We start from the raw sequence: 27,043 nt of genomic DNA on the forward strand, positions 1-27,043 counted from the left end.
CTGCAGAGCCCCGCTAACTAAAATGTAATTTCAGACTGGACAAGTAAGTGACCCTCTTCTCTGTCCCACGTGTGCACAAGGGGCTTTAGCAGGCGCGCAGGCTCGCAGCGCGCACGTTCTCCAACTGGAGAGCGCACCAGGCCCCAGCCTCCCTCCCCTTTCCCTCAGTCGCCGCCTCCTTTTTCTCCTCAGGCCGCATAATTTTTAACGCCAGGGCCAGCTGGGCTTTGGCTCCCAAGACTTTGTTGAGTCTTCTGTGTCCACTCCTGGGTGAGGCGAACGGCCATTCAAGAGAGGGGTCGGCCTTTACCGCGTCCTCAGCGTTGCCTAAAAGATGTCTGAAAGCCGGGGTCCTCTGCCCGCAGTATCCAGTTAACTATGTTAACGCCTCTCTCTATCTCCTCACCCTCTCCGCCCTCTGTACCCCCATCCTGTTTTAGGACATTTCCACAGGCATTTTTGAGCCTTTTAATTCCAGTCTGGCTACCTAAGGCAGTTTAAGCCTAGTGCTGCTTTTACCTTTCAACTCTTTCAGCAGCTTATGATCATGTTTGAGGTGCAGTTTAGTTTAGATGATAACTACAGTTACCCTGGGTAGGAAAGGCCTAGAGGTGTCTACGTTTTCATGAATTTCCTTTCTTTTTAAGGATGAACACGTTGCAAAATGGTGAATTTCCCTAATTATGGGCTATTTTCCACGAAAGTACTTATTATGTCTTAAGTAATTTCATCTCTAAATTAAAGAGTCATTTCCAAGATATGGGAGAGCTGTCATCATTAGGTTAATTTTTAAAATAGGACATCAGGAGGGAGGAAATGAGTATGGTTTTGAATTGCAAATTAGTAAGAAGGCAAGTCTTCTCTTAGTTTGAGGCTTTTATGTAGATGTTAGAGTTTTGCCTTGCTTTGCTTGCTTTTCCCCTCTTTCCTATGATCCACCAAGTGTATATCCAAAAATTGAACTTTTTAAGTTGCCAGCTGGGTCTTCCAGCCTTCTGACTGCCTCCTGGTCTTCTGGGAGTCTCCTGTTGATGAGGCCCTGTGCTTGGCTCTTGACCTGGTGACCACTGGCCTGGCTCTGGGAGGGACCAGCTGAGGAGGACCTCCCTGTAGGAGGCCCAGAGGCCTCTTATTAAGGATGATTGAGGGAACAGATCAGAGGGTGAGAAGGGCCTGGAGATTGATTTCGAGGGGAAGGGATGTTGGGAGCCTCCCTATCTGGATTTGGAAGTCATAACGTGTACTGGAAGAAGGGCATAACCTAGAGGGTGGAGAGCTGTGTCTTTCTGGATGAAATTAAGAAGTTTACTGGGAGGAGACTGGGCCTTCTTCCAGGCTGTGTGAATTTTTGCTATGGGCCTTGTCTTTTCCTGGAATCTGGTTCCTTTTCCCTAACCTCTCACTTAATTCAAATCACAGTCAGTTACTTAGTCGGTTTTGAAAACAATTTGAGGTAATGAATATTGCCTTAAACTTCTTGCCAAAACGGGACCCCTCTCCCCTCTAAAAAAGGGATTTAAAAATAATCATTTTACCAAATTGAACTACAGAGATCATTTAACCTCTCACCTGCCCATCTTTTTATAAGGTGGAATTCAGAATCAACCCAGGAGGTGTAAGAGGAGGTCATCCAGGCCAGCTCTTGTGTTCATTCATTTGTTCACTAATCTGGGATGTGTTCTGGGCCTGGCACTGTGGTAGGCTCTGGGAAGGCAAGGATGAACAAGACTTGGTCTTCGCTTTCAAGCTTTCATCCAGTTGGCTTCTTTCTGGTCTGGTAAGGGAGGTTATATGATCGTGAGATTAGTGCCTGCAGTAAGGCACGCAAAAGTTCTCAAGAGTTGAGTGAAGTCCGAATGACCCAATACAGGGTTTTAGGGAAAACTTCTCGGAAGGGATAATACCCAAGCTGAGTTGCAAAGGCTCCATATGATTGGGCTGGAGCAAGACAAAGGGAAGGGGATTATCTGACTTGGAACAACATGTGCAAAACAATATAAGCCTGGTGCACTATTGATTAGTATGGGTGGACAGGAAAGGGTGAGGTGGGAAATCACCAGAAAGGAGGTTGGGGAGGGTGAGTCACATTAAGGGAGTTTGAAATGTTATCTCCAGAGCAAGCAGGAGCTAATGAATTGTGTTCGTGTTTTAGAAAGTTAATTCGGCCTGCAAGGTGGAGAATGAATTGGAGTGGTGGGGACTGGAGAGAGGTTATTATAATGCAGGTGAGAGATGGTGTAGGGTAGTGGTTATGGAACTAGAGGAATGAGATTAGAAAAATAGAATGGTTAGGAATTAATTACTGATTGAATGTAGGGGATGTGGAAAGAATGTAACAGTCAAGGTACAATGGGAAAAAAAGGCATTCCCAGCTCGGATATTTTTCATATAGTGAACTATACATATTTAAAGTGTCTAATTTGAGAAATTTTGACATATATATATATATATATATATATATATATATCTATCTATCTATCTATCTATATCTCCATGAAACCATCATCACAATCAAGATAAAGAGTATTTATAATTCCTCCAAAGATTTCTTGTGCCCTTTAATAATTCCTCAGGCTGTACTATTGCCCTCCCAGCCTCCCCACCGCTGCCCCACGAAGAACCAGTGATCTGCTGTCACTGTAGATTATTTAACATTTTTTTAGAATTTTATCTGGGGGAGTCATACGTAAGTATCTTTTATGTGTGTTGATTTTTTCTTTGCATAGTTCTTTTGAGATTTATCCATGTTGTGTGTACGTACATGTTTTTTTCCAGAGGAGTATTCCATTGTATGACTATACCACATTTAATTTAGTTTATCCATTAACCATCGATGGATATTTGCATTATTTGCTGCTTTTTGGCTACTATAAATAAAGCTGGTATGAATATTCATATAAACCTCTTTATCTGGACATATGCCTTTATTTCTCCTTGTTAAATACTTAGAAGTAGAATGGCTAGTTCCCATAGTAGGTGTATATTTAACTTTTTAAGAAAGCCAAACTGTATTTCAAAATGATTCTAGTTGCTACAACTGATGTGATCACTGTTTTTAATTTTAGCTATTCTAATAATGTGGAATAATCTTAGGGGGTTTCAGTGTGCACTTCCCTAATGACTAATAAATTCCATGCTTCTTATTTGCCTATCTATATTTCATAAATCTTCTTGGGTGAAGTGTTTATTAACTCTTTTGTCTATTTAAAAAAATGGGCTCTTTGTTTCCTTATTGAGTTTTATGAGGTTTTTACATATTTTCTCATTACAAGTTCTTTATCATAGCTGTGATTTGCAAATATTTTCTCCCATTTTGTGGCTTATCTTTACATTTTCTTAACAGTGTCTTTTGAAAAGCAGAGTTCTTAATTACGATGGAGTCTAATTTATCAATTTGTAGTTTTAATGATGTCAGTTTTTATCAGTTTAATCTTTTATGGGTCATGGCCTTAGTATCTAAGAAATCATGACTAGCCTGAGGTCTTAAATATTTTCTCCCATTTTTTTTAAGATGCTTTACTGTTTTTCATTTTACATTAAAGCCACGATCCATTTTATGTTAAGTTAATCTGTAGCACCAGATACAGGACAAAATTCATTTTTTGTATATGGTGTCAGTTCTAGCACCGTTTGCTAAAAACCCTATCCTTTCTTCACTGAATTGCCATTATGTCTTTGATCAAAATCAGTTTACCATGTATATACATGGGCCCATTTCTGGGTGTTTTATTTTGTTGCATTGATCTCTTTGTCTATTTTAATGGCAGTACCAACCACATAGTCTTGATGTACTTGTACTAAGTATTAAAGTAGGTGGTGTAAGTCCTTCAACTTTGTTTTTTTTAAAAGTTGCTTTGGTTATTCTAGGTCCATGTTAATTTTATAACCATTTTGTCAACTTAAAAATAAAAGTCTGTTTATCATAGATATAGAATACAAACTTGTGGTTGCCAAGGGGGCGGGGGGTGGGAAGGGACAGACTGGGAATTCAAAGTTTGTAGATACTGACAGGCATATGCAGAACAGATAAACAAGATTATACTGTATGGCACAGGGAAATATATACAAGATCTTGTGGTAGCTCACGGTGAAAAATATATGTATGTTCATGTATAACTGAAAAATTGTGCTCTACACTGGAATTTGACACAACATTGTAAAATGACTATAACTCAATAAAAAAATGTAAAGAAAGTCTGTTTAGGTTGGACTTTCATTGAATCTATATATTAATTTGGGAGGAGAATTGACATCTTAAATTAAATTTTGAGTCTTCTCAATATTCTCGATACTGTGACCTATGGACACAGTATATCTGTTCATTTACTTAGGTCTTCCTTAATTTCTCTCAGCAGTGTTTTGTAGCTTTCCGTAGATGGGTCTTGCACATCTTTGTCAGATTATCTGTAGCTGTTTCATATTTTTTGATACTGTTGTAAATGATATTGTCCTTTAAAATTTTAACTTTAAGTTGTTTGTTGCTACTTGTTTATGAATCCTGTACACAGCTAGCTTGCTAAATGAATTAGTTCTAATAGTTTTTTTTTTGTAAGTACCATCAGATTCTCTGTCTGATCATGCTATCTGTAAATAAAGACAGTTTTACTTCTTCCTTTCAATGAGGATAGTCTTTATTTTTCTTTTCTTGCTGTAGTGTGCTGGCTAGGAACTCCAGTTAGTGTTGCATAGAAATGGTTACAGCATATGTCTTTTTCTTGATCTTAGGGAAAAGCATTCATTTTTTTCATCATTAACTATGACGTATGATGTTAGTTGTATATTTTCTGTAGAAGCCGTGTATCAGGTTTAGGAAGTTCCATTCTATCTATTCTTACCTTACTGAAAGTTTTTTTTTTTTTTTTAAATGAAGAATGGTGGTTATATTCTGTTAGTTGGTTTTTTTCTGTACCTATTGAGATCATCACTTTTTTAAGACTCTTACTGTGATGAATTACACTCATTGATATTTTTCAAATGTTTGACTAACTTTGTGTTCCTGATTTATATCCTATTTGGCTAAGACCTATTATTCTTATTTTGTTGGATTCTATTTGTTAAAAGTTTAAGAATTTTTGCATCTGTGTTAATGATGGATATTGATGTAGTTTCTTTCCTTGTATTGTGTTTAAAGTTGTTATCAAAATAGTTCTGGCCTCATAAATTGAGCAGGGAAGTATTTCCGTCTCTTTGATTTTCTGTGAAAGTTTTTGTAGGATTGAAATTATTTCTTTCCTTAATGTTTGATAGAATTCATCAGCTAAGCCATTTGGCTTTGGAGTTTTTTTTTTTTTTTTTTTTTTTTAATGGCAGAGCAGAAGTCAATTGATTTAATAACATAAGACTATTCAGATTATCTGTTTCTCCTCAAGTGAGATTTGATAGCTTGTGTGTTTCAAGGAATTTGTACATATCATTTAAATTGCTCATAATATCCCCTTATTATCATTTTAATATTTATAAATTGTAATTTCATCTTCCTCAGTCCTAATGTTGGTTATTTGTGTCTTTTCTCTTTATTTTCTTGATCATTCTGGCCAGAAATTTATTACTTTCATTGATCATCTCAAAGAACCAGCTTTTGGCATCATTTATTTTCTTTATTGTTTTCTTTCCCTTTTTTAACTTATTGATTTCTGCTCTAAAATTTACTGTTTCCTTTGTTCTAACTTTGGGTTTCTTTTACTTTTTTCTTTCTGATTTCTTAAGGTGGAAATTAAGGTCATTTACTTGAGACTTCTTTTCTAATCTAGGCATTTGATGCTATAAGTTTCTAAGTACTGCTTCAACTCCATCCCACAACTTTTGCTATGTTTTTATTTTCATTCAGTTAAAATGTTTTCTAGTGTTTTAAAATGTCTTTGATCTGTAGGTTATACAGAAGTATGTCATTCAGTTTCCAAATATTTGAGGACGTTCCATATATCAGTCTGTTATTGATTTGTAATTCCGTTGTAGTTACAGAAGGTACTTTGTATGATTTGTGTCCTTTTAACTTTTTGAGACTTGTTTTATGGTCTAGAATGTGGTCTATCTTAGTGAATGTTCCTTATATACTTCAAACAATGTGTACTCTGCTCTTGTTGGATAGAGTGCTTTTTACAAGTCAATTAGGTCAACTTTATTGACTACTGCTATTTATTATATACTTGCAGATTTTCTGTCTACCTATTCTACCATTTATTGAGAGTGGGATATTTTAAGTATCACATAATAATTGCAGACATATGCATTTCTCTTTGCAGTTCTATCAGCTTTTGTTTTATGTATTCTGATGCTATTAGGTACATTAATAGGATTGTTAGATCATCTTGATGAGTCATCCCCTTTATTATTTCATAATTTCTGACAATATTCTTTGCTGTAAAATCTACTTAATCATTATTCCTAGTAATATTTTGCTCTAAAATCTACTTACAGTTATAAAACTAACTCCAGCTTTCTTTTGATTACTGTTTTATGGTATATCTTTTTCCTCCTTTTACTTTTTAACCTATTTGTGCCCTTATATTTAAAGTAAGTTTCTTATAAGCAGCATATAGTTAGACTGGGTAACAAAACAAGGCCTGGCAATCTCAGTCTTTTAATTGAGGTGTTTAGATTGTATATAATGTAATTCGTATGATTTGTTTAAAACATGCAATCTTCTTTTCTTGCTTTCCTATTTGTTCCATTTGTACTTTGTTCTCTTTTCTTTCTTTTTCTACTTTCTTTTGGATTAGGTTTTTTTTATGATTTCACTTTCCCTCCTTTATTGGCATATTAGATATAACCTTTTTTGAGGTATTATTTTAGAAGTTGCTTTAAGGTTTATAGTATAGATCTTTAATTTATCATCAACTTTCAAGTGGTATTATACTACTTAGTATATAATATAAAACCATATAACAATAAATTTACAGTTCCTGCCTCCTAGACTTTGTGCTACTATTATTTTATGTTGTACATTTTCTTCTACGTATGTTTAAACCCCAATACGTGGTTATTATTTTAGTTTTAAGCAATTCCCTTTTTAAGACATTCAAGTAATTTAAAAAAAAGTCTTTATATGTACCCACATAGTTACCCTTATGCTCTCCATTCTGTTTTATAGATGCAGATTTCCATGCAGTACCATTTCCCTCCCACCCCCCTGCTTCTTATGGTACAGTTTTGCTGGTGATGAATTTTTTCATCTTTGGTGAAAAAGTCTTTATTTCAGCTTCAGTTTTGAAAGATTTTTTTACAAGGTGAAGAATTCTAGGTATGTTTTTTTTTCTTTTAGTGCTTCAAAGATCTTGCTCTAGTGTCTCATGACTTGCATTATTTTTGTTAAATTTGTTGTCATTCTTGTGTTTTTTCTTTTGTGCATAATCTGCCATTCCCCACCCTGAATGCTTTTAAGATTTTCTTTTTATCACTAGTTTTGAATAATTTGATTATGATGTTTTTTGGTTTAGTTTTCTTTGTATTTCTTATGCTTGGGGTTCATTGATACTCGAGTATGTGGGATTATAGCTTTCATCAAATTTGAAAAATTTATGAGTTTTATGTCTCAAATATTTCTCTTTACCACTTCTTTGTTCTTCCTTCAGGGAGTCCCATTTCACATGTATTGGGCCACTTGAAGTTTGCCACAGTTCACTAGTGCTCTGTTTTAAAAAATCTTTTTTTCTCTTTGTTATATTTTGCGTAGTTTCTATTACTATGTCCTGAAGGTCACTAATCTTTTCTCTGGTTTATATAATCTCATACAGTTAACTTTTCATTTCAGACATTCTGGTTTTCATTTCTAGAATTTCAACTTGAGTCTTTTTAATGTATTTTACATCTGAACTTTTAAATTTACTTTTTCAGTGGCCAAAACTAACACAACATTGTAAATCAACCATACTTCAATAAAATTATTTTAGAAAAATCCATAAAAAATAAAATAAAAGAGATTAGATGGTTTGGATGATCCTGTGGGATAAAGATGAGTACTAGATGGTGGAAGCCATATAAAGCACAGTTTAACTCAATACAAGGAAGATCTTTCTTCTTATTACAGTAATATGCTTACTGTGAAAAGTCAAATAGAACCAAGAGGGGAAGTTAATGTAGCTTCCACTACATTTCTTTTCCCTGGGTGTCACTGCAGTAAGCAGGTTTTTGCAGAATCTTCCAGAAATCTTATATGTTAGATCTTTATACAATACAGTGGTTCCCAAACTTAAGCATCTTTCAGGATAGCTTGGAGGGTTTTTAACTGCACAGGCTGTGAGCCACATTCCCCAGAGTTTCTGAAGCTGGAGCCTGGGAATGTACATGTCTGACACATTCCCCAGTGAAGCTGATGCTGCTCTCCTGGGGACCATAGTTTGAGATCCACTGATGTTCTTTCCTTTTTACAAAATTAATACAAGTGTGGTCATACTTTAGTGTCTAAGAACTTGCTCTTTTACTTAATAACATATAATTAGGATTTTTCTTTAGCTCCTTCTCATAGTTTTTAACAGCTGCTTCTGTATCAATTTTAGCAAGTACCCTATTAATAAACATTAAATTTGTTTCCAGGGTTTTTTTGTGTGTGCCCTGACGTTTATAAAAAAAAAAAGTTGAAATGGACATTTTTATATATTTTTTAGGTGAGCCAATCTATAAATTCTTAGAATTTTAACTTTTGGGTAAAAGGGTGGATTTTGAAAATGGACAGATATTGCCAGATTGTTCTAACAGAAGTTGAACTTATTTAACCCTGAGATTCTCTGAAACTGCCTGTTTCTTCATACTCTTGCCAACCATTGGAATTATCAACATTTTCATTTTTCGCCCATTTTTTAGGTGTAAAATTATTCTTCAGTATTATATTGATTTGCATTTCCCTTCATTTGTGAGGCTAAAGTTTCACGTGTATTCATAGTATATCTTTTTCTATGAACTGCAGGTTTGTATTCTTTGCATCACAGGAGGAGAGAACAGTATGAACAATGGGGCCAAACTTATTTGAGGGGTTGCTAGTAGCTTTAGAAGGTTGAAGTATTAGGGGTTGGGATCAGGGAGGAAGTTGGGAGGTAAGGCTAGGGGTTCAGGCAGGAGTCAGAGCTTTGAGGTCCTTGCAGACCAAATAAAGAACTTGGGCTTTACTTTGGGCAGAAGCTGCATGTCTGGTGGTGTTTTAGCTCTTGGTAATTTTAACAAAGTGTGTTTGTGGAAAGGCACACGGTCCAGTCTGATGTTTAATCTTGAAATAACTCATTCTTTAGGCTTTCACCTTGGGCCTTGAAGCCACCTGGCCATTTTTCATGAATAGGTTAACATAAGAATAGGCCAAAGATCTCATTCAGCCTCTGTCTGGGCACTGCCTTCAAGAAGGAGTTTTGCAAGATGGTGCAGGGAATGGATTTTGTTGCTCTACTGCCGTGAGCCCTTCCTGAATTTGTCGAAATCTGACAGCAGTCATTCAGGTTGATGGGTTCTTCTGTTGTTTCAGTTTGAGTGACTTCCTGGGAGAAGCTTGGATTTTGGTCAGTATGTTAGTGATAATGACATTGCCTTGAAGATCTGGTTAGTTCTGGAGTAAATCATTCTATAGTTAATTATGGCAGCAAATCAACAGCAGCCTCTTGAAAAAGAAAGTGACAGAGAGAAAGAAACCACATATATATTTAAATTGTTCAGAATTCCAACAAAGGTCAGGAATTCATGTATTACAAAGAAGAGTCCACTTCATAATAAATCACTCAGTTTGCCTATGATTTCCCCTGTTATGTGTGTAGCTTTGAAACTGGCACATTGGCATTTAGAATCAGGACACCAGCCCTCACTCTATTTTGTCTGCCCTGCCATTTCTGTTTGCGGGGTTTTGGCCTGAGAGTTAGAGGCCATACAATTCAAGCGTAGGCTTTTAGTGAACTCAGGGTGTGAATAGGGTTTGTGAAAGATAGACTCCATCTTTCTCCTCCCCTCCATGTACGTGCCAGTGGAAGTGGGGCTCTGGGTCAAGGAGGAGGATTATCCCGGGAAGGAGTCCAGTGCTTCACACACAAGAGAGGCTTGCTGTTAGTGCTTCTAGAACTCTCCAGTGATGGAAAGTTTCTAGAAGCTTTTTGTTTTAAAAGGTATTTGACTATTTTATACATTATTTTTCTCCTCCCTCACAACCGGGGAGTTCCCCTATTACTGTATTAGACAAACTGTGCTTATCCCTAGGTAGAAGGAAGTAGGGGGCAGAACACTCTCAGTTAATATCTAAGTTTTCTCCCAGTAGCATTTATAGTGACAGAGGGGGTCCTTACTAATCAGAGCATGGAGAAGGCATTTCCAATGGTTGAGTGTCTGAGAAATTTTTACAGGATGATCAGACTTGGAATTGTGTTCTGAGTCTGCCCAGGATGAAAGCAACTTGGTTAGGGTGGAAAGCCAAATCATTTCAGGGATGCTTAGGAGACCTGCTCTGGCTTAGACAAACATGAATTTGAATACAGCCTCCTTCTTCTACAGGCTTTGTGACCATCCTTTGTGACCATCCAATATTTTCAGGGTCCTCACCTGTAAATGGAGAAATATGGGTGTCATAAATGTGGATTCCCCTCTCCCTCTCTCTGCAAGGAGAATAGCTTGGTAGGGCATTATACAGGGCTTGGAAGGCATTATAACAAGAAGCAACGTTATTGGATTCCAACAGTTAAAGAGAGGAGAGAGTAAGCAAGGTTTTATAGAAGAGGACATGGGAGTTGCAGAAGTTTAATTTGCTCTCGGGCGATGTTTGTTTTTGGAATTTGGGGATGTCATTTAGTGAGTCAGATTTTCCATCCATGGTTTTCCTAGGACCTATAATGTGCATTTGGCTTCAGCATGGTTGGGTTTTGTATTTTCTTGGTGTCAGCTGTTGTGCCATTGCCTGTGTGGCTCTTGGAGGGTGGTGGGTTTGGGCCACCACCCAGGACTGCCTCAGTGTTGATCCTTGTGGCTGCTACATTGTGAGACAGGCATGGAGATTTGGTGCATTTTGACTTTTCTGCCTGTTGGAATCCAACTTTGAATTTAAAAGGACAGCCAGCCTTTCTACTGTTTAATACCATACCCCTCCTCCAATCACCTTGTATTTGTCTTTAAAAATGGGCTCAGTCCAAATCATGAAGATCCTTAACATCCTGAAAAAAAATACTGGGCTTCTGACCCAGTGATTGGAATGGTGATGAAAACAATAAGCTGATACTTCGTTTACCACTAATGTCTCTGCATTCTGCAGAGAAAGGTGGAGTTGGAATAGGATGCTTGGCCCCAAGAGTATGGCTAGGATTCTGGTGGCAACATGAAGCCACTTTACTGCCATATGCAATTTTACTAGGTGCTTTAGGTTGAGCTTGAAGTACATAAATCAGGTGTAACTTGAGGCATCACCATTTGATTTTCAGAAATCAGAGTCTTGCATTAAAAAGCTGAAAATTTAAAATCAGAGATTATATGTTTTTTAGTTTCCTGTTTTTGGCGTCCTGGCACAGAGAAGGAACTTAACATTTGCTTTGTTTCCTGAAATTTGAGCTGTTAGACATGGTGAGGATACCTAGGTATAGATAATGCATATTAAATGATCACAGATATCTAGAGGTGATTTTGTGTTGTAAGGAAAGGTTGGCACATATTAAAGTCCTAATGATTGCTGACATTTACTGAGCATGTAATACATCAGGCACTGTGCTGGGCACTTCAGTTATACAATCTTAGTTAATCATTCAAAGAATACTCTGAGATTGGACCTGCGGGAGACAGCCTTTCACTTTAAAAGAAATGTGAATAAGCTTTTCCCCCATGTGTATTTTTGGCAAAGCCAATGGAGAGCTAGGTATCATTGCCATATTAGCTCTTTCCTTCCCATCCTGAACTTTCTCTCCATCTTAGAGCATGTGAGAGTTGTTTAAAGTGGCGTTTAGTTCTTTCTGTTAAGAAGACTGAAGTGGACCAGCATACGCATTGCTTATCTTTTTCTTCCCAAACTTCCCAACCCCCTGATTGCAATATAACTAAACAAACAAATTGTGTGGGACTTGTGCACGTGAGCTTCCAGCAAAGGCCAAAGATCAAAGTGGAGAGAGGATATTGAGCTCCCTTACAGATCCCTGGGACATTGTATCTGTGGACAGTGTCCCCAGATTGATCTTGGAGGAGTGGCTCAGTAGGAAATAGGACCACAGGTAAGCTCATCCACCCTAGAGGGTTGTAGTCTTAGGAAACACTGTTATTACTATTTGGTTATTTAGTGGAAAAAAAGGAGGAAAATAGAACAACCCCCAAAGATGGGTTTTCAGCACAGAATTGTAGCATGACCCTTCTTAGAACTGAAATAATGGTGCAGAGAACAGTCTCCCGGGTCTGTGTCCCTCTTACTTTTCTCATGCTGCCTTTGAACAGCTTGTACATTTGTTGAGGAATCAGCCATGAAGTCTGTGGTTTCCTGTGATACATTTCTAATAATGTTTGTACAGCTTATTATTTAATGAACGGCATAAATATTTGTCAGAAGAGCACTCTTTTGATCATGAACACAGGCTAGAAACCAGTCCAGCCCATGCTGGGGACTTGGGTGGGAGGCTCTTTATGCCCTTTGAAGCCTCCTGTAGGCTCAGAAGTTCGGTTAGGCTCGGGACTGATGTGCAGCGGGCTTGAATGTCTCTCCGTAGTTTCTCTTTCTCTTGGCCTCCACTGTCCGTGTCCTTATCTCCCTCTGTCCGACCAGCTTCCCATGTCCCTATCAGTTGTTTTTCTTTTTCGAGAATTTATCTCTGCCTTAGGTGAATGAAATGGAACCAACGTTCTGACTCACTGTTCATCAGTTGGGCTCCGGAGCTACGCTGTCTTAGCCTGGAGTCCCAGCTTCTTTGGTTTTGTGCTCTGTGACCTTAGATAGCTTTACTGCTGAGAACCTCAGTCTCCTTAACTGGAAAATGGGCTCAGAGTGCCTACCTCACAGGGTTGTTACACGGATTAAGTGAAATCACTGGATCATTCAGGTGATTTGCAGAATGGAACTTAGTACATGCTGGTTGTTGCTGCCTTTGTTGTTGATACTGTTATTGAAGAACTTATGGAAGGATTTGGTTTTCAGTTTTAGGTTGGTGAGTGGAAGGAGCCCTAAACTTGCCTTCAGAGGCCAGGGTTCACATCCAGGTGCTGCTGCTGTTTACTGTTTGTGTGACTTGGGGCAAATTTCCCCATCCCACTGAGGTGTAAAATGGTGATAGGTTTACCACTTGAGTGGTTTCAGTTGGAAGAGGTCAAAACGGGTGTGACAGTGCCAGTCACTTAGGAGGATCCTAATCCTTTAAAAAAAAATTAGAAAAGGGAATAATGTTTTCCATTCTGCAGTTACTTTATTTTTTGAGGCCAAGAGGAACTGGAATACAGTTTGGAGTCGAAGACAAAGCAGAGAGTACTTCTGAACTGGGAGCAAAGGGCACAGAGCGGAGACAAGGAATCTGAGTTGCAGAAAATCCTCTGGCAGAGGTTTTATAACTCACAGGGTCAAGTCTCAGGGAAGCTGCCCAAGGGCGTGAACTTCTCTGCTTCCCTGATTGCAGGGGCCAGGTGTGGAAACAATCATGAAGAGATCACTTCAAACTATAGTAATGGGAAACATGGCGAACCCGAAATACTTAATTAGGATCTGTTTCTTACAAAAACATGAACTGGGAGGTGTGTGTGAAGGATGCTGGGAGGGCGTGACGCCCTTGTTCCCGTGGGTTTGACCCTTTTCCTGACAGATGTCTTGGTCATATGGTTTAGAAATGGGTAGTTTGCCCGAGAGGCCATCTGGCGTTGGGGAAGGGTCAGTCTCTGAGAATGGACAGCCTGAATTCTGAGTTAGCCAGTCATAGACAAAGTAGGCAGGGGTACCTGGCAGAGTCCTTGGTAAATAGGCATTTAATAAATGGAGAGTATCAGGTAGTGTAGGGTCCTGAGAACAGCTAGGGGTTTTGGAGCCAGAGGAAATGAAATCGCTCTCAACTTTATCGGTTTCTAGTTATGTGATACATTGAAGCCAGTAACTTTACCAGTTTAGGACTCATTTTCATCGTCAGTAAAATGGGAATGATAATGGTAATTATCTTCAAGGGTTGATGTCAGGATAAAAAATGGATTAAAAATGTAAGCAAGCTGCTTAGCAGACCATCAGACACACAGCAAATTTGTCCCTTTTATTATTTCCCTAAAGATAGATTTTAAGGGTATCCACTGAGTCTCAAAGACTTGGTAAGTTCCTACTATGTGCCTAGCACTGGGCTGGCACTGGGGATACATACAGCTTCAGACCAGGCAGAGCTGGAGTGAACTGTCTAATGGCAACACTCTCCATACAAGTGAGGGGGTGGGTTCCCCTGAATTGTGGGCTCTTGCCTGCTTAGCCAAGAGATGGGCCCAAAACCCAGAGCTGGGGTAAGCCCTGGGTCAGCTGCAGAGTGGAAATCTGCCTTTTTGGATTTTACTGGAAATAAATCAGGATGTCTGGGTGATGGGTGGGAAGGTGAGGTACTCCCTGCAGAGGAAGATGAAGAGTCAGAAGTGAGGGAACCAGGCTGGAGGAGCCGGGTCCACCCACTGAGTACTATTCTGTCACTGAGCCTGGTAGGAGGAGAGAGAAACCTGGATGATGGCTGGCCAGGTTGACATAAGCCAGAAGATTCGTTTAGATTCTTTATTTTCTATTTTTTCCCCCTTATTTCTCTATGAAGTGTTTAGAATAGCCTTGGAAAGTTCTAGCCAAGGACAAAGGGTTGTTGGCTTGCTAGGATCGGTGTCAAGGAGCAGCACCCCAACCCTTCTGAGTGGGGATAGTGGGAAGCTGAGAGAGGGGCCCCTAGGCACAGTAAGAGGAAGCGTGTGCAATCAGTAGTGATAGGTGGAGCAGCTAGCTTGGTTAGTCTCCCCGTCTTTGCAGATAAAGAAACTGTGGAAGATCTGAGCCACGGGACTGTCCTGTTTTGTCCGTCACTGTATCCTCAGCTCTTAGCAGGCTGCCTGGTACCTGGCAGAGTCTACCTTTCTGTGACTATCACTCACTGATTGCAAGATGCATCGTTATTTGATATATCACTAAGAAAGAAGGAACACGCTGCCAATTAATTGTAAGATGCCATTGATTGTAAGATATGCTGATTTTGGAGAAGCTAAGTGAACAAATGAGTGTCCACAGAATTTCTGTGGTTGTAAGCATCTAATAAATATTTGTTAATTGAATGAATGAAACATACAGAGATTAGAATCAAGGTGAAACACTAGAGAAGAGAAGCACAAACTTAGAAATTCAAACTTTTAAAGCATTAAAGCATGAACCTCATTTTCTGTTGATTTACTGATTTAGGTGCTCATTCAGTAAACATTTAGTGAAAACCAATTACATACCAGACACTGTACTGGTCTGAGATACAGACACTGTGGGAGCTGGGGATATAGAAATTGATCAGTTCCTTTTTCCAAGTTCAGGCCAGTAAGGGAGCCAGACACAGAAACAGAAAATTCAGTCAATTATGAAGGTGGTAACTTATAAGGTGGTAAGAGTGGTAAGTTATAAAAGAAAATGGGTACACAGTACCCTGGTGGCACTGGGAGATGGAGAGAGGCAGGGAAGTCTTCCCTGAAGAGGTGATGGTTGAGGTTGATGGATCTTAAAATGTAAGTCTGTAGTTAGCAGACCCACACAAGGGGAAGGGCAAGTATGAAGTGATGACAGTCCTACAGCAGAGGGATGTCCCAGGGAACCTGCGAGGAGTTCAGGATGTCTGGAGCTGGGTGTGGGAATGGGCAGGACTGTGGTTGGTGTGGCTGGACAGCAGGCAGAGGGCAGCTCCTGGAAGGCCTGGGATGCTGGGCTGAGAGCCTCAGCCAATGGTTTTCAGCCATCCTGAGTCCTGAGGAAGGATTCCTTAGAGGGACCGCTCAGGGTAGTGGGGAGAGAGCTTGGAGCGGGGGAATCAAGGGCTATCTTTGCTTCAAACAGAGCAGCTCTGCTTTGATCTGTTTTATTTCAATTGTCTTTGAGCAATGGCTTGAAGAAAAGGTATCCCAATTGAACGCTTGAAGGAAAGCATGGTTTGAAAACTGGTGCTGCTGTTTACGTGGGTGAGGAGATGAGAAAGCCCTTAGGCTGGAGCCTGAGAGTTGTTCTCTGCAGCTCAGATGAGGGTAGCATAGGCTCTTACTACAGCCTCTCCACCTGCCCGTGAACCAAAGGGGGCACACGCCGTTGGGAAATCACGGTGATTAAGTTAGAAGCCATCACTTTTAATGAAGCTGTTTTTGACTGGGATAAATATCCAGGAAGCCGTAACAGAACATCTGCTGGCTGACTTTGTTTTAGAATCCACATGTGTGACCTTACCAAGGAAACATTACCTTTTTGAAGTGGAAAAGAGCAGATCGCTGCTACAGTTGAAATTAGACTCTGGGCGCTGAGACCGTCCCAGGCTTACCTGGGGAGTTGTAGCATGCTCACCCGCGTGGGCGTCTTGGGGGCTTGCTCTTATGCTTTGAAAGGGCAATCTGGAAATTGAAAACCTCTGTGAGATGTCCGTGTCATGGGGGCTAATCTGACCAAAGGGACTCAGATTGGCAATGAAGGCCAAGGAATTCCTGAGTGTTCTCTGGTCAGATTTCCTTGTAACTCACAAGGGATTTGTAAAGCAAACAGATTGTCTAACAAATTCCTGGTCCTGTCTCCCTCAAGGCTCCTTCTCAATTCCCAGTCACTTCATGACATGGCTGCAGTATATTTGTCTCTTCTCCAAACCTATCCTGCAAACTGTTAAAAAGGAGAGGAACAAGCATAAGACTTGAAAGTGTGCAGATGTGGGACTGTGGGTCCAGGCTGCTCTTAAGTGGTGCTGGTGAAATCTCTTAACTTCTCAGAGACCTATTTGCCTATCAGTCTAATGTGCATCATTATTATAATGTGCATTTACTGTTCTTAAGTGTGTGGACCTAGCATTAAGAGAAAAGTTACCTGTCTCTCGGAGTCTCATCTTAGTCATTTGTATAATAGATATTTAAATTTACTCACCTTCGAGAGGAGGGGGGAATCAGATGAAGGCAGTCAAAAGGTACAAAGTTATAGTTATAGATAAATAAGTACTAGGGATGTAATGTACAACATGGTAAATATCATTAACACTGCTATATGTTATGTATGTATGTTATTAGAATAAATTCTAAGAGTTCTCATCAAAATTTTTTTTCTATTTGTTTACTTTTATATCTATATAAGATGATGGATATTCACTAAACTTATTGTGATAATCATTTCTTAATATATGTAAGTCGAATCATTATGTTGTATACCTTAGACTTATACGGTACCTTGTGTCAAATATATCTCAATGAAACTGGAAGAAAAAAATAGACTTAACTGTGTAGAGTCATAGTGAGGAGTAGAGGTATGTGTGTACTTTTTACAGTGCTTGTTGGCACATGACAGGTACTAAGTAGATCATTTTTTTGCATGGATAGCTGACTGGGTAGACGAGGTTCCTTTTTCAGTACCATGGGCACTGTCCTTGTTTTGATTCAAATTCAATGAGAATAAACGCATATCTATTGCCTCCAGATTCTTACAACCCTTTATTTATCCTTCTAGCACTTTTCACCTGATATTCATGACTTTGCTTGAATAATTATGCAGTTTGTAAATGCTTACCATCTGACTCCCTTCCAAGAACAGAAACTCCATGCCTGAGGCCATGCCTATCTGTCCACTCACTGCTGAGCTCTGTGCCTGTTACCACATAGCACTCAACATTTTGTTGGATGAGTAAATACTCCATGGCCACCAGTTCATTAGCTGCACCCATTTGATTTTCACTTTCAGGACGTCTCATTCTCGACTCTGGACCCATTTGGTCTTCATATGGTTTTGCCCTTGATCCCCGCAGGTGGAGCGATGGCAGTGCCCAGTGGAGATCAGAAACCAGAGAGCTACTATGTTGGTGTGGACGTGGGGACAGGCAGTGTCCGGGCGGCCCTGGTAGGACCAGAGGGGCACCCTTGTGGCTTTTGCAGAGCAGCCCATCAACCAGTGGGAGCCTCAGTTCAACCACCATGAGCAGTCTTCCGAGGACATCTGGGCTGCGTGCTGTGTCGTCACAAAGGTATGGCCGCACCTCTGGCGTTCTCTCCTTGCACGTACTCCCTTGCTCCCACCTGCTGAGTGTGTGCTGTGTGTCCATCTGGTGCCAGGGCCAGCATTGGGGTAACTTTAGGCACAGACTTTGCCTTTTAGGAGCTCACGGTCTAGTGGCAGAGACTGACAGACAGCTGAAGTATGAGGTAATAGGTGTTGGGGTGAAGTGACTATGGCTGGAGCTGAGGAAAGGGCTGACTCTGAGGGGCTTGGGGTAGACAGGATGGAGGATGCAGAACATACACACAGAAGATTTGGTTGGTGCCCTCTCGTGTCCCTAGTGCTGTGTGAAACATGTTTACATGCATCATGCAGTAGAATCCTCACCATGACCCTATAAAGGTAGCACTATTACTAGCCTCATTTTATTGAGGAGGAAACAGAAGCACAGAAAGATTAGCTAACTTACCCAAGTTCATACCATTAGTAACTAGGAAAGGCAGGACTGGAACCTAAGCAGTCTGACTCCAGGGCTGCAGCCTTAGTCACTGGACTGTCCTGCCTTCCAAGTGGGCAAGTGAGTGGAACCTCATTTTGTCCAGAGGGAGCAGCATATGCAAAGGCATCATGGCATGAGAACATTGTGGGTTTTGAGAAAGGAAGGAAGTCAGGCAAGACTAGAGCATCTCTGAATTGTGCCAGATAGATGTTTGTCTTGAGTGGCCTTGGTTTGCAGCCAGCGTGCTTGCTTCGGGGAAGAAGTGATGCTGGACCCAGGTTGTTCCCTTGTAGTTTCTCTTGACTGGTTTTATATCCCGGTGATCAGGAACGACAAAGGTGCATTTGTCCTTTTTTCCAGAGGGAAAAACAAAGTCCTGGGTTCTCTCTTCTCCCTATTCCTAGTTTAGTTCCTTAAATATTCATGAAGGGCTTGGTAATTTGCAGATGGACAATTCACCATTCTGTCCATATTGATCAGTCTGTTTAAAGTTTCATGAACTCTGGGCCGCTGTTAGTGCCCCCAGAGAAGAAGGCAGAGAGAGGAGGTGGGGGTGGGCAGCACTGGGGCATTATGTAGGAATAAAAGGGGGGCACATCTACTCTTCTGCTTGTTTAATTTTCCTCCTCCGTCCCCTGTCCCAGCCCCTGCCTTGGTGAGAACCTTCTACTCTCCGCCCTTGGGTCTCCTTTGTTCTTTCAACATACAGCCTTTCTTGCTGTTAAGGATATTGTCAAGAAGAAAATAGAATCCCCTAATGAAAAGCTACTTTAAAACAGGTCTGCTTGAAATCCAGCTTGGCTTAATGTTAGAATTTTAATCATCTCCTGATGGCAGCCACCTTGTCATCTGTTTGGGCCCCATTAACCACGTGAGTGCTCTGGGCATTTGTTCTTAGTAAGGCTGTCTCTCTGTAGCAAAGCTGGATAAAACTATTGGGTCTTAGGCTGTTCCCCTCACATGGGATCTGGCCCTGTGGCCACATATCAGAAACCATAGAATAAGCATGACACATCTGCTCACAGCTCATTTGTGTGTGAGGTTGAAGGAGGGAAGTATTTTATTTTATTTTTTTTATTGAAGAATAGTTGATTTATAATATTGTGTTCATTTCTGGTGTATAGCATAATGATTCAGTTATACATACATATATATATTCTTTTTCATATTCTTTTTCATTATAGGCTCTTATAGGGTATTCAATATAGTTTCCTGTGTTATACAGTGGGACCTTGTTGTTTATCTATTTTATGTATAGTAGTTTGTGTCTGCAAATCCCAACTTACCTCTCCTGAACTTATCCCTCTACCCCTCTTTTCCCCCTTGGTAACAATGTTTGTTTTCTATGTCTGTGAGTCTGTCTGTTTTGTAAATAATTTAATTTGTGTCTTTTTTTACATTCCACATATAAATGATATGGTACTATTCTCTTTTTGGCTTACTTCACTTAGTATGATGATCTCCAGTCCATCCATGTTGCTGCAAATGGCATTGTTTTATTCCTTTTTATGACTGAGTAGTATTCCATTATATATACATATATATATTATATATATATATTATATATATAATACCACATCTTCTTTATCTACTCATCTGCCGATGGACATTGAAGTTACTTCTGTGTATTGACTATTATAAATAGTGCTGCTATGAACATTGGGGTGCATGTATCTTTTCAAATTAGAGTTGCCTTCAGGATTGGGATTGCTGGATCATAGGGTAAATCTATTTTTAGTTTTTTAAGGAATCTCTGTACTGTTTTCCCTAATGGCTACACCAAACTACATTCCCACCAACAGTGCAGGAGGGTTTAAGGACGGAAGCTTTTTTATATTAAAGAGGTAGCATACCAGAGAGCGCAGATTCTGGAGCCAGACTGCCTGGATTGACATCCCAGTTCCAACATTTATTAGTTTGTCATCTTGGCCTGAGTTTCCTTATCTGTAAAATGAGAATGATGACTGCCTATCTGCATTGGCTTCTGGTGAGGAGTAAATGAGTTAATGCACATAAAACGTCATAACAGTGCCTGAAAATGTGTAAGCACTGTTATTCCTATGGCAGTGATGATGCCAACAACAGAAATGAGTGGGATATGGAGGAGAATGAATTTCTAAGATAAAATACTCTTTGATGAAGAGTCAAACTCAGTAGCGGAGGCACCTCATGGGAGTATTCACTTCCATTCTGGTGAGGGTTCTTTCTATGTATGATGTTGAGAAACAGTGATCAGGGGCAGAGAGTGACAGAAAATACATCCTGACCTAGTGTGTCTTTCTCAAGGACTTCAGGAAGTCCATTGCTTGAGAGCAGTTATAGTTCTTCCTTTCCCTAAGTTGCTGACATTGCCTGAGATAGTTTCCCCTTAGTCAAGTTAATAAAAACATCAATGACAATAACAGTAATAATAATAATAATAATAATAATAATAATAATAATAATAATAATAATAATAATAATAATAGTAATAAGCTGCTGTTGCTGCTGCTGCTGCTACTGCTGCTGCTGGCAGTTAATATTCTTGGGCACTAATTATGTACCTGGTGCTATGCTGAACACTTATACCCACCACTTCATTTTATCTGCACAACAACCTCTTGATGTGGTTATTATTCACCCTGTTTTAGAGCTGAAAGAAATGGGCTATGAAGAGGTAAGTAACCACCTGAAGTCAGGGGTTGTGCAGCTGCTGCCCCCTCATGCTTTACCTCTAGTCCTTCTCTTCTCTCCACATCTCACTCCACATGTCCCCTGCTTGGAAACTGTATTAAGCTACCTGAAGTTTTTTTTTTTTTTAATTGCCACTATATGGAGAACTTTGAGCTTATTCTGATGTTCTGTTACATTCTGAATTATAAGTGCCTTTACCTGGCTGTCTGCTCATACAGAAATTGTGTGACGCCTGAGTAGGAGTCATATCTTGTTTATCTGTGTTTCCTTAGAGCTCTTCACTTATAATATGCCCAATTCATGTAATATTGAGTACATGAATAAATGAAATGTCTGTTGTTTTCATTATCTGAAATGCTCTTCTCTCATCTTATTTACCTGCCCAACTCCTCGGTACCTTTTAAGATAAGCTTAAGCATGACTTTCCTCTGGGAGCCTTCTTTGATGACCTCTGACAGTCCCTGCTATCCCTGGACAACCTCAGAGGAGAGAGGGTAAGAAGCCCCTCTCTGCTGCCCTAGAGCCCACATTGTCACCTGTGTCATTATCTGGTGCTTACCAGGTTGCATTTTAATTAGTGACTTGTTTAAACGACGAGCCATGCTCTTGAAGAGCATCATCTCTGTATCCCTAGCATCTAACACATTGTCTGGCACCAATTTGGCGCTGAATAAATGGTTAATATTTTTGTTTGTTTTGGTGTTTTGGGAGGGGTAAATAGCTTTATTAATTGAGTGATTAATTAATTGATTGATTCATTTCTTTCATGCAGTAGTGGGGATGGAACCCAGGACCTCGTGCATGTTAGGCATGCACTCTACCACTGAGCTATACCCTCCCCACCTTTGAATTAATACTACTTAGAGCTAAAAACAAACAACATTCTTACATCCCTCATCTTGTTCCAAGTGCCATAATAACTCTGTGAGATAGACTGCCTTACTTCTTGTTTGACACATGAGGCTACTGAGGCTCTGAAACTAACTAGTATTAAAGATAGGACTAGACCCCTAGTGAGATAGCTTCATATGCTCTTCTCTGTTCTACTCACCACTGTCCCTAAAATTGTCAGGTCTCTATTAGGTTGGTACTCACACATCTAAAAAGTTCTATGGAAATACACGAGTCCTCGAGCTATACATTGTCCCTGATTTTAAGGGCTTATATACCTTTTTGGAGCCACAGATCTCAATCACCTCAGTAAGGCAAGAACTTTGCAAGTTACTGTACAGTAACAACTTCCATTAGGAAGAAGATGATAAGCTGGAGATCTTATTCAGCCAGCAGGTATTTGTCCAGTGTCATTTAGTCTGCAAATATTTATTGAGCAATTACTGTGTGCTATGCTCTTTGCTAAGCACTGGAGTGCATATGAAAGAATTCTACAAGTTCTCTGCCCCTCAGGATGTAATAGTTGAGTTTCGTGGAAAAAGCCAACACCCATGAAGCCAACGAAGTACCATTTTGTTCTAAGTTGTGTTAGCTCTATGTATAATGATTGGAGAGTTCAGGAGGAGAAGAGGGAGTGGCCCATGTGGGCTTGAACAATCATGTTAACCTTTTATATTCATAGAACCCATATGGTTTACAAAGTGCATTCATACCCATTTGATTGTCATACAAGGTGGGTAGGGAAGGGGTGGTTCTTCCCATGTTACAGTTGAAAAGAAAAACTGAGATTCAGAGAGTTAAATGACTTTCCCTAAGTCACCCAGGAAGTGGGTGGTGACCCTGAATTCAGGTCAGATCTCTGCATGCCCTCCACCCCCAACATGACATGCCTTCATCTTTTGTCCAAATTAACCTTAGAACGTAACTGATCTCATATGTGCCCTTCCCCTCTGCAGTTTGTTCTCCTTCTTGGACCTGGATTGATAGATACATTTTAGTGCTAACCTGATCATGTCACTCTTGCTCACAACTCTTTTATAGCATCACACTACGATTTGGATAGAACTCAGAATCCTTAACATGGCCTGCAGGCCCCGCGTAGTTTGGTTTCCTCCTGCTTTCCTGGCTCATCTCAAGATGCTCCTCTCAGCTCTGCCTTCCACTAACATTCTCCTCCTGTCATGTCCTCAAATGTGCAGTGCTCCCTCTGGCCTCAGGGACTTTTACACACCTCTTCCTTCCTGCACACTCTGCCTTTGGCCAACATACTTCTATTCATCCTTCAATCCACACTGTCCAATATTGCAGTCACTAGCCACATGTGGCCATTTAAATGTAATTAATTAAAAGTAAATACAGTTTAAAATTTGGTTCCTCAGTTGCAGTGGCTGTGTTTCAAGTGCTCAGTAGATACCATGTGTGCCTGGTGGCTGCTGTATTGGACAGCAGAGATGTAGAACACTTCCATCCTTGCAGAAAGTCCCATTGGATAGCACTGCACTGAATCTTTGTTCAGAAGTCAGTTCTTCAAGGAAGAAGCCTTTTCTCACCCAATATTACCTCTGAACTAAGTCCTATTTTACTTACTAAGCATTTTCATAGTCTCTTGTACTTTTTCTTCATAGACTGTCACATAGATTGTGAGTCATTCATTTTTTGATTAATACAAAATAGTAAAATAGTTGTATAATCAAATAACAAAAATAAATGAAATAAAATAGGTAATAAAATAATTAATTTTTTGGATCAATAGCTATCTTTTCTACTAGATTTTATATTTCAGGAGGATAGGAGCTATAGTTTGCTCACCCAGGTCCTAACATATAATAGACTCAGGAAGTGTAAAAAGAATGAGTGAAGACATTGGGACTTCCCTACTTCCAGTCAAAGGAGAAAGCTTGAGGAAGGAGATAGGGCTAAAAGTGAGTCTTGAGAACACTGAGAGGACATTCAGGAAGAATACTGTGGACAGAAGTGCTGAGACAGGAAAGTTAAGGAGTCAGTCCCGGCTGGAGCAGGTGGTTTCCAGCAGGAGGAAGAAGGGAGACTGGAGTTGGTGATGGGGCCATAGCTGGGAAGGCTGGTTCTGTGGCCAGCAGGGACCTCTTCTAGAATCATCCTGAGTTTCAGACTGACCAGCTACAGATTCAGGCTGGCTTGGAGGAACAGAAACTAAATTCAAGGATGCCAGTTAGGAGGCAGTTTCATTCTTCTGCTGAAGTTCTGGAGGCTGAGATTTCTTTGAACTATAAGGTCTGGGAGGACTGGGACTATGTCTGTCTTGTTTGGCATGTGTCCCCTGTGGTGGCACATGTAGGTGCTTAATTTTACCTCTTTGATAATGAATAGCTGGATTGGAATGTTGGCAGAGGAATTAATAGGAGGCACAAGACAGACTTTGGAAGGAAGATCTAGCAGGACTTGGTGACAGTGCAGAGGAAGGAGGTAGAGGCAGTTTCAGAGTTTCTGTTCTTGGAAGAATGTTGGTGTCACTGACATAAATGGCAGTGTTTGGCCTCTATTTCCCTACCTTATCTTCAAGGGACAACACACCTAAGTTCGGATGCTGTGTAGGTAAGGGACCAGGGTCAGATCTTTTCATTTTACTAGTCACTAGAATAGATTTTATAAAATTGAATGCTTCCAGGGGCCTTACAGATAACACACGCCCCTTGCAAGCTGTATTAGCCTCATTGCTATTCCCACCTCAGGGCCTTTGTACCGGCTATTCTCCTGCTTGAAACATTTCTTCCTACAAGATTTCTACAAGGTCAGCTCCTCAGGTCCTTCAAGTGTTTCTTCAAGTCTCACCTTCTCAACAGCTCCCTCCCCCTCCAACATTCCTTATCCCCCTGACATCACTTTCTAATATAATATGTGTACACTATATAATTTATTTGGTTTATTAGCTATTGTCTATCCCTACAGTTTAACCTCCAAAAGAGTAAGGAATTAAAAAAAAATAATTTTGCTTTCCATTGTTTCCAAATACCCAAAAGAGTGCACAGCCTGACCTTAGAAGAGGCTTGATTATATTTGCTGACTGATTGAATGAGTAAGTAATTGAATTGTGTAGGCAACAGGGAGTGATGGGCCTGAGGGAACTGGGGATTTCATAACCTCATGCATACCCCCAAAGCTGACAAAGGCATTCAAATCAAGATTTAAAAGAATACAATACCAGCCACACAGAACTCTCTTGCAAGTTGGATTCTGTGAGGCCCCAGGCTTTGACCCTTGCTCCAAATAGAGCTAAAGATAAAACCAGGTATGCCTCTGACCCTCCAGTTCTCAGTTTGGAAGGTTTCTAAGGAACGCTGTCTCCCCACCCAATATCGCAGAGCCTGCTGATTTAAAACACATGCAGGATTGAACCAGTTCCCACAGTCAGAACAAAGCGATGCACAATCCCTTCCCCAAATATTTGTTTGCTGCCCCATAGCTACAAGTTGACAGTTGTGAGACATGGACCAGGTTACCAAATGAAGCTGCCGAAATCTCCTTCTCTGGAAATTCCTTAGCAGAGCAATGTGCTTTCTCTCTAGCCGAGAAAGTTCCCTTGATGCCAAGTTGTTGGGGTGAGTTTACTAGACTGCTTTCTTCTTCCATTAATGAGAGTATAAAAATGAATCCTCAGGTCAGCAGGTCAAGCTCCAGGGACCTTCTGGGTAGTGTGACCCTGACAGCTATCGTTCTGAGATGGTTTAGATGGGGGTGGGGTTGGAGGGTGGGGGGGTCCTACTCATGATAAGTGTGATCATAAGGCATTTCCATGTAAGGCTGGGGAAATGACAGTGGCTACCTAACTAACCAAATCAGGTTTAATGCATGTCACAGTTATTCTTCTAGTTCCTTGTGATAGATTTCCACTTAGAGATGGAGACGCTGACCCTTTGTGGCTGGAAGGTCATGTTTAGAATATAAAACTCTGTCGGTCTTCAGAGGGGATTCATAAAATAGATTGAAGGGAATATTTTTTTTTTTTGCTCCTACTGAATGGTCACTCCCACCATAATTCTTAGGAAGATTCGAGTTTATCCAGTCTTTTCAATTGCCATTCCTTTTGCCTGTCATTTTTATATGTGCTTACCTGACACAGAGAGCATGCTATGCTTCATATGTAAGAAGGATTCCTTGAACACAATGGATAAGGCATTGGGTGAGTTTGCCATCCTTCATATTTCCTACAAAGTTTTAACAGTTCCAAATTACTTCCAAATCAATTGACGCTGTTGATCGTCACCTGGGAATTCTCTCTCTCTCTGGAACCTGAGGCTTAGAAATGTGATGAGATTAATGAAAGCTTACCCAACTCAGAGGTGGTGGAGTTGGAACTAGAAAGTGGCTCTTTTGCTACCATATCCCATGCTTGTTTCTACTCCATTGCTGCCTTCTGAAATTGAGTTTTATTGAGTCTTCTACATTTTCTCTCCCCATCCTCTCTTGACTAACTGCAGGCCTGTGTGAGATAGGCTTGCCCAAGGCAGACATGCATGTGCTCTCGGGACACAGAGGCCAGTAGAGCCACGTGAAAGGTAGGAGTTAGGGCTGGCTTACTGATTGATGGATTGATGCTCCATGAGTTCAAGGAAGAGTTGAGGCAGCTAATTTACTCAAATAATGGCTGCTATTTATTGTGCACTGAAGGCAAATCAGACCTTATTTTGCTGAATTCTCATCACATCATTAGGAGATGTAGGTCTAAGTAATAGCTTTGTGTAACCAAGGAAACTGGTTTTCTGGCTTCTCAAAATCATAAGACTAGTCAGTGGCAGAACCAGGTTTCAAACTCAAGCAGTCTGCATCCAATACCCTTGATCTTAGGCACTGCCCAGAGATTTCCCAGCCAAGTTGGAAGGACATTCCAGGCAAGGGAGGCCATATTTATAAATGCTACAGGGACATGATCCAGC

The 27,043-nt window shown here is 40.3% G+C and overlaps 1 protein-coding gene across 1 annotated transcript in view; it reads left to right on the plus strand.

The window, feature by feature from the left end:
* Positions 1-17,882: 17,882 nt before the first annotated feature.
* The window catches only part of FGGY (FGGY carbohydrate kinase domain containing), a 300,360-nt gene continuing 291,199 nt past the window's right edge, over positions 17,883-27,043 (plus strand). The window contains 2 exon segments of the mRNA XM_032494401.1: positions 17,883-17,974; positions 17,976-18,095. Coding sequence (XP_032350292.1) covers positions 17,888-17,974; positions 17,976-18,095 — 207 coding nt within the window. The 5' untranslated portion in view covers positions 17,883-17,887.

This window comes from Camelus ferus, chromosome 13 (assembly GCF_009834535.1).
Source record: "Camelus ferus isolate YT-003-E chromosome 13, BCGSAC_Cfer_1.0, whole genome shotgun sequence".
Taxonomy (NCBI): domain Eukaryota; kingdom Metazoa; phylum Chordata; class Mammalia; order Artiodactyla; family Camelidae; genus Camelus; species Camelus ferus.